This window comes from Calidris pugnax, unplaced genomic scaffold (genome assembly GCF_001431845.1).
Source record: "Calidris pugnax isolate Ruff unplaced genomic scaffold, ASM143184v1 scaffold192, whole genome shotgun sequence".
In the NCBI taxonomy this organism is placed as follows: Eukaryota; Metazoa; Chordata; class Aves; order Charadriiformes; family Scolopacidae; genus Calidris; species Calidris pugnax.
The window spans coordinates 998078-1005999 of NW_015090919.1; the positions used below are offsets into that span (position 1 = coordinate 998078).

The following is a 7922-nucleotide window of genomic DNA, read 5'->3' on the forward strand; positions in this document are numbered from 1 at the left end:
TCGCAGCCCTCCCTCTCCCCTCCCACAAGCCCCTGACACCCCATTGCACCCCGAGCGCTTCATCGCATCTCCCAGCTGCTGGCACCAGGGGAGTGACGTGGTGTCCCCGAGACCGGTGACATGCTGTCCCCATCCCTGTGGGGACCTACCCACTCGGGGCTCTGCTGGGCCATATCTCTCTCCTGGCTTCTCGTGCTGAAGCCCAGCCTGTCCCCCTGACCCAGGTCCCCAGCTGTGCCCAGGTGACAGTGAGGCAGCACAGCCAACCTCAGGCATGCACTGAATGTGCTCGGTCTCAGCTGCCCAGGCAGGCCAGGGTTGGGGGGTCTGGGGTTGGGGTGTCAGGGGATGCATCCAGCTCTGGTTGGAGACATCCCCAGCCCTTTTGCACCACAACCAGCAGCATCATCTCCCCTTGCCCGCTCAGCCCCCATCCTGAGGACGTGCCAGCGCTGCATCCACGAGAGCAAGGCTGGAGGCACAGAGAGGATGGCACAGAAGCGGTGAAGCTCTGGGAGTGACTCCTGCACCAGAATCCAGCCTTGAACGTGGAGGCAGGGAAGGCTGTGCCTGTGCCCAAAGGCAGCCCTCACCTGGATTTAACTCCACAAAGGCTCCCAAGCTCAGCAGTCCCTCCCCATCCACGGGCCACAGCTGCCCTGGGGTCCTGTCACAGCCTCTCGGGCTCCGTGCCACAACACGTTGTCATCTCATTGTGGGTTGCACCTCGTTGTGAAAGCTGGGCGCGGGCAGCAGCCGTTGCAAGAGGCTTCCTCTCCACTGAAACAGCTGTTTCGGGTGCATGACCCTGGGTCAAGGCTTTGAGGCTGCATGTCCCCAAGGACGACACAGCCCTGATGCTTGGCCACCTCCTTCCCAGCCTGGTATCATGCTGCCACGTAGCACAGTGCAGCCTTCGGCCCCTCGGCCATGCTGGGGCTGGATTCTCCCCCTGCTCTGCACCAAAGGAGGACTGGTCCCATCGTGCAACCTCCTGACAGGTTGACGGAGCAGGATGGGGACCGACGGAGCCACAGGCATGGGGACCAGCCTTGGCGCTGCCTACCCACCACCAGCAGGAGCACAGAGCTGCCCCCGGCCTGGCACCACCCCCAGCACCAACCAGCTGGGCTGCAGGAGCCAGTTTTGGAGAGAAGAGCTGGGAAACACCATCTCCTGAACCTGTGCCAAAGGCCAGCCCCAAACCAGCCGAGACCTGCCCATTCCTGTCCCTTCCCACATCTAAGCTGAGGGCATCTGGGGCAGGGCCACCTCCAGGAGCCGTTTAACCCCCAGGTGCTCTCTCCCACCATGGGCCAGCCCAGACACCCGGAAAGCCCAGAGGTTCATCCCAGCTCAGGACAGACATTACATCAAGCAGGAGATTTTAAAACCAGCTCATCTGGGAACTTCTGTGAGCATCTTTGCTCAGACACATCCCAACCTGCTCCCACGGCCACATCCTGGCCATGATGGGGACTTGAAGTCCTTTAAAAACCCAGCTTGGAGGCACAAAGCTCAGCGTGGCCATGGGAGAGTTTGGAGGCTTGGGATGACAGAGTGACTTTGAAAGACTTTTAATGCAGCAGCGACACAAGGGATGGCACCACCCTGCCAGCCCCGTCCCCCACTGCACACCAGGGCCCCCCTTCCAGTGAGCGCTCGTTCGAGGTTAATAGGGCTGGAGAAATGGGCTGTAGCCCAGCACTTGCTCCTGAAAGGCCCCATTTCTTCCTTAATTGCAACTCAGAATCAAATTAGCGGTTTTAAATTTACTCTGTGCCCAAGAGGTACCTCAGGGAGTGGGGGAGGACACGCTGTACCCTTGCTCCTTATGTAATAAAAAGGGCAAATCCCTGCTTTGAGGGCAAAACTGCTGCCACCTCTGCCCTGGCTGGCCCATTGCTCCAGTGTCTTTGGAGCCCCCGCAGGTGGAGACGCTTGTCCTGGATTTGGGATGAGTCTTGGGGGATCGGTGGAGATGCTCGCCCTGGATTTGCAGCTGCCCCGTCTTCCCTGAGCAGCCGCATCATCAGGGTCACGGGGGACGCTGTGACAGCCAGACGCCCCCAGCACTGCTGCCAGGGCTGCGTGTGCCCCTCCAACCCGAGGACAGCGAGGATGGGGGTGCGGGGACGGGACGGGGAGCGAGGTCACGGCCGCAGCGCGCTCGGGGCTGGGGATGGCACTGGCTGCATTATTGATGCTGTAATTCGGCACCCATGGACTGGGATGTGGTTTTGTTTTCCAGGGACAGAAATTCCCCTGGGGAGGGACTGTCAGCCAAGGACAAGGGGTCCGTGGCCACCCTGCACCCCCCGGGGCTGGGAGCTGCCCCCGGGGCTCGGCTGTGACCTGAGATGTGTCCGTGCTTCGGAAGCAGCTGCTCCCCAGTGGCCCATGGCAGAGGGCAGAGGCAGCTGCTGCTCCCAGAGAAAGGAAATTCGGGGGCCAGCGCTGGGCCAGCAGGGCTGTGCATGCATAGAAAGCTTCAGTGCATGCACACACACCCTGCCATGCACATGCTTGCACACACGTGTGCACACGCCAGCGTGGGCACACAGCTCACACCCTGGGAACTGTGCTGCCCCCAGAGCATCCTCCCGCTGCTTCTGCTGCAAATTTCTGCCTCTCCCACCTGGAGAGCTGCCGTCACGGTGACCTGGGGTCCACTCGGCGCAGGCAGTTGGGTGCTCCCCCACCGATGCCATGCCAGGCACTGGGACAGTCCCCATGTGCTGCTGGGGATGGGGCAGAGGAGGGGTGCACGGCAGGACCCATGTGTGTCCCCGCCTCACTGGAGCAGGGCAGAGGGACCCCAGCACTGCCCATGTCCCTTCCTGTCTCCCTTTACTGGAGGGGGCCACCTGGGCCAGGTTGCCAAATCCCCCCCTAGGTCACTCAGGGAGGAACAGGACATCCGACGGGTATTTAAGAGCCCTTGATGTGGCTGGGGACCACGTGCCAGTGTGGTCAGGGTACCGCCGCGGTGGTGGGACTGGGGAAGGTGGGGACACAACCCCGGCAGAGCCGAGACCCAGGGCAGAGGAGGCGGTGTCAGTCCAGGGGAAAGCCCTTCCACTATGTATCTCCCCCCCGACTTGTCCCACGGACCAGGCAGGGCTGGGGCACAGCACCCCGGCGGGTGGGCAGCCCCGCTCGTGCCCGCAGCGACGTGCCTCCCGAGACACCGGCTCGCTGTTCGTTCCAATATAATCTTTATTGGGGAGACTGATGGGGGTTAGAACAAGGCCGGGTATAAAACATGATCATCGTCACAACCAGCAGCGGGAGGCATTGGCAGAGCAACACAGAAACGGTATCGGCCCCCCTTCTCCGCCAGCAGCAGGGTGGTCCCCGGGCTGCACCGGTGGCATCGCCTGCCCCCTCGGGGCGGAAGGGGGGGGACAGTTTGGCCCCTCTCCCTGGACGGATGCTGGGCTTTGGCCAGTGCCAGGGGCTGCTCTTTTCTCCAGGGTGTGGGGTCCCTCTGGCTTGCCCAGCCCCGGTGCCCTGGGACCGGGTGGCGTGTGCCCCGGTGCCGCAGCCATGCTGGGTTGTGGTGCTCAGCCCCGCAGGAGCACCTGCAAATTATGGCTTTTTCTATATATTTTTAGGTTTATTTTTTTGCTTTTTTTGGCAGCAAACCTACCCCTCCAGGTGCCCTGGAGAAAGCAAGACTGTGCACAGGGGGCTGCCGCTCTACCTGCCCTCCGCACAGGGCTCGGAGCAGAGGTGCTGCTCCAGGGAAGGGGCCGTGGGCAGGAGCCAGACCTCTGCCCCCCTGCAGAGCCAAATCCCCTCGCTGGAGCTGGCAATTTGGGGTATCAGACCCCTTGCTGCCCCTGCAAGCCATCCCACGGGGCGTCAGTGCAGGGCCTCGGGTGCAGCAGCAGAGAACGGGCACAGCTCAATGCCTTTGTGAACGTGTAGCGGCCTGAGATGGGGCGGCCGGGGATGGACAGGGAAAAAAACAGGAATCCTCCAAAACGAGGATAAAGTGGAGCTTTCCTCAAGGGCCTGCGGAGGAAATGGGCCGCGTGTCTGCTTCAACCGAGGGGCCGGTGCAGCGGCTTGGCGTGGCTACAGCGACTCGGGCGCACGGCGGCTTGGCCACTGAGATGAAAGCTTTGGCAAATAACTTACAGAGAAAGAGGGAGGGGAGTCCAGGGACCTGTCCTTGCCTCCCGTGCCAGGCAGACAACCCAGCGCGACGCTGGGCACCTCCAGGGTTCCTTGTGCTGCCGCCACTGGCCGTGGGGCAATGGGGAGGGTGTTGCTCCATCCAGGACCCAGCGTCTGCTCTCGGGAGGTGCAGGGAGAGAGGAGGGAGAAGGTGCCCATGGAAGGAGCGTGGTGGGATGCTCGATGCACAGCGGGGCCACTTGCCGCAGGATGGGGGGAGCCCTCGGAGGTGCTGGCTCTCCATCCCAGCGTCCCTCTCCCTGGGCACCAGCACAGAGGGCTGCCCCCAGGTCCCAGCGTCCCCATCGCCCCCCTCCAGCACCGGCGAGGATGCCAGTCCCACATCCTTGGCCACGGCGAGTATCCCCAGAGCTGTGCCGCTGGCAAAGAAGGGACCACAGTGCAGCGCTGCCCTCTCCCACCCACCGGGCGCCCCGCCGCCAGGGAGGTGTGGGCAGGGCCGTGGGGCTCACATGATGGTGCAGGAGGAGAGCGGGTTCCGGATGTGGCAGGTACAGGCGGCCCCGCAGTACTGGCGGAAGGTCTGGTAGCAGCTGCGGTCGGTGTCGCTGCTCCACTGGACGGGGTTGGCGGCCAGGGCCTCGGCCGGCAGTCTGTTGAGGATACTGGTGTTGACAGCCAGTGCCGCCAGCCCGTAGTCGGTGAAGAGGACGGTCTCCCGCTTGCAGGTGGGGCAGGAGATGAACTTGTACTTGGGGCAGGACTCGTAGAGGATCTGCAGGCACTCCTCGCACACCGAGTGCAGGCAGGAGAGGATGCGGGGCCGCTTGTTGGTGAAGTTGTACATGTGGCCGCAGGTGGGACACTCGAGGGGCTCGCAGGGCGTCGAGGGGTGCAGCACGTACTGGTTGACGATCACCTCGTCCGACGGCGGCTGCCGGTGGTAGCAGACCTCCGAGCTCCCCTTCCGCTGGCTCTGGTACCCGCGCTCTTGCCGCGGCAGGGGGGGAGTCCGGGGCAGCGGCAGGGGGCCGGGGGTGGCATCCAGGGCGGGGATGTCCCCGCACGCCTGGTTGACGATGATCTCGGACTCGGAGGGCCAGGCGCGCTTGGCCACGAGGGGCGGCTCACGGCGCGGGGCTGGCGTGTAGCGCGGCTGCGAGGCCTGCAGCTCCGAAAACTTCTCTGGGTGGATGATTTTCATCGCCTCCATTTTAATGATGACCTGTTGCCCTTTCAGACACGACATGAGTATCGTTTTCACATTACTGTCCACTGCTCTGGGGTCTCCGAGGGACGCCTGCATGAGGCTAAAACATGCCGGCAGCCTGCTGAGCTTTCAACCTCGGTCTGGCTGCAGAGCAGGAGCACGGGGAGCAGCCGCTGGCGTGGAAGAGCATCCTGGGGAGATGGGGCAGCGCCAGTGGGCCCCGTGCCCCTCTTCTTCGGCCAGCTCCGAGGGTGCTGGGTGCGAGGCTGGGGCGGGCAGGGGAAGGCAGGGCTCACAGCAGCATCCTGCCCGCCTTGGAGAATGCTCTTGGGCAGGTGATCAAAGCGTGGGCTCCCCGCAGCGCCTTGCCGGGATGTCAACGTGACACTGGCCACCGCTCGGCAGCCCCCCCTGCGCCGTTGCTGGCACTTCTCACTCTGGATCAGCTGCAGTCCAGAAGGGTAAATTGGGGATCGTGGCGCCAGGTGCTGGCTGGGGCAGGTGAGTCCGGGGGGGTCCAGCAAGAACCAGGGGCAGCCCCACCTCACCCCGACCCCTCCTCCGCCCAGCCTTTATTCCTGTTTACAAGCCGTGGGGGATCCTCGTGGAGCTGAAGAATGTGTTTGCAAATTCCTTTGCTCTGACTTCCCGGCTCTCCCTCTCACCGTCCCCGGCAGCTCCCGCGGGGCAGGGGCTCAGGGAGCATCCCGTGCCCGGGGGCAGCTCACCTGGGCCGGTGCCGGGGCTGCCACGCGCCTTCTCCCCGCCGTCCCCGGCACCTCTGTGCCCAGCTCAGCTTCCTGCTCGCTGGAAATGAAAAGCAAGAGGGGGTTGTATCCAAGGCTCTTCAGAGACCTGCCGGCTGCCAGCGCTCCCTCGGGACGCGTGCCCGCCTGCATCCCGGCAATTTGGCAATTCAGCCCTGCAGGTCCTGTCCATCCACCCGCGCGCTCGGGCCGGCGGAAGTGGGAGCAGTCAGGTATTTGCCCCCAGGCATCTCCCCTGTGGCCCAAAGGTTGGGGTCCCACGTCCCCCCTCTGCCCTGGGGGCCAGCAAGGCAGGTTCCCCTGCACCCCCCTGGGATGCAGGGCCCCTCCCGGGGGGGCTCCCCCGCCGGTCTGCCTCTGCTCAGGGTTTTCTCTCACGTTTAGCCCCTCCTCTGCTCAGTGGATCTATTTTTACCTCCATCGCTCGCTCCTGATCTGTCCCTGCTATTATCCCTCCCTCCAGCTTCCTCTCCCCCTTCCCGGCTCCCTGCCCTTGTCCCGGGGCTGCTCAGGCCATATTTGAGGGCAGGAGATGGGGGGCAGGCAGCCAGCCCGTGGACATTTTCTGCCTCAGCAGCCCCAGCGACAGCCTGTCTCTCCTCTGAGAAGGGCGAAGGCGCTCTCCTCCATCACGCTGCAAATCCTGTTAGAGGGATGCCTGCTCCCGCCGAGCCCTCCCAGGCCTGACGGAGGGGGCCCGGGGGGGCCATCTGGTTGCCGCAGCAGCCCCTGGGGATGGTGAGAGGCCATGGGGGGGCTCAGCCCCGGATGCCCGAGAGCTGCGGGGGGTTGGATCCCTGCCCGACCCTAGTGGGGGGTCCCTGGGGGCCATGTCCTGGCAGCACTGGGGTCCTGCAAGCATCCTGAAATGCGTGCCCTGGGGAGGGAGGCCTCATGTCCTGCGTCTCCCATCATGGGCCCACATCCTGCACCCCACACCCCGCAAGCAGCAGATCTCTCCCCCCAACCATGCACAGCAGCAGCCCCGGGGGGTCTTTGCCTGCAGGTCTCGCACAGACACTCACCCGCAGCACACCGACGGGCATGGTGATCCGCACGGACGGGCAGCCGCCGCACACAGCCCCCGCCGTTCCACACTCGCACCGTCACACCCCTTCGTGCACAACCCTGGTGCAGCACCCCACCGTACCCCGCATCCCCATCAGCCCTGGGGTGACACAGCCCTCCCCAGAACCCCCCACCACACGCAGCATCCACCCCCCACTGCCCTTCCACCGCAATCCCCAGCCCCACGCACCCCACTCCGCGCCGTCACGCTCGCAGCCCAGCGGTTGCACACACATGTGCACACCCGCACACACACACACACACACACACACGTCCTCATGCCCACGCCTGCGCGCCCACAGGGTGATGCCCCTCGGGGCAGCCCGGCCGAAAGGACGGTCCCCGCCACTCGTTACCTGCATTGGCCCGTCGTGCCTCGGACGGGGGATCCCGGTGTGGCCGTGTCCCCAATTTAGCCTCCAGCCCCCCGCTACGTCCCCGGCGGAGGTCTGGAGGCCCGAGCAGCTAAAGGTTATCTGAAAGGCAGAGCGATGCCGGCGCTGCCCGTGCGATGTCCCGGCTTCCCCGAGGATGCTGGCGGGTCCCCGCTGCCGCTCCGGGCCGGGCCGCGGCTCCCGCTTCCCACGGCCCCGCCGCCTCCTCCCGCCGCTTCCCCGGGGCGCGGGGAGGGCACCGGGCACAAAGGCAGCGCTGGCGGCGCCGGGCTCCCGCCGGCTCCTCCGCCTCCGGATGCTCGGCGGGGACCGGCCGCCGGGGCGAGGAGGAGGAGG

General features: G+C 65.0%; 1 protein-coding gene across 1 annotated transcript; it reads right to left on the bottom strand.

Moving 5' to 3' along the window:
• Window positions 1-3195: 3195 nt before the first annotated feature.
• On the bottom strand, window positions 3196-7916 carry RNF208 (ring finger protein 208). Its single transcript, XM_014949791.1, has 2 exons — window positions 7548-7916; window positions 3196-6163 (listed from the first exon to the last, which is right to left on the bottom strand). The coding sequence occupies exon 2, from the start codon at window positions 5450-5452 to the stop codon at window positions 4655-4657; it is 798 nt and encodes a 265-aa protein (XP_014805277.1). The 5' UTR covers window positions 5453-6163; window positions 7548-7916; the 3' UTR covers window positions 3196-4654.
• Window positions 7917-7922: the final 6 nt, after the last annotated feature.

What these genes read in the sequence shown, in the direction of transcription:
- RNF208 (XM_014949791.1), bottom strand. Translation starts at nt 5,452, where the DNA reads ATGCAGGCGTCCCTCGGAGACCCCAGAGCAGTGGACAGTAATGTGAAA.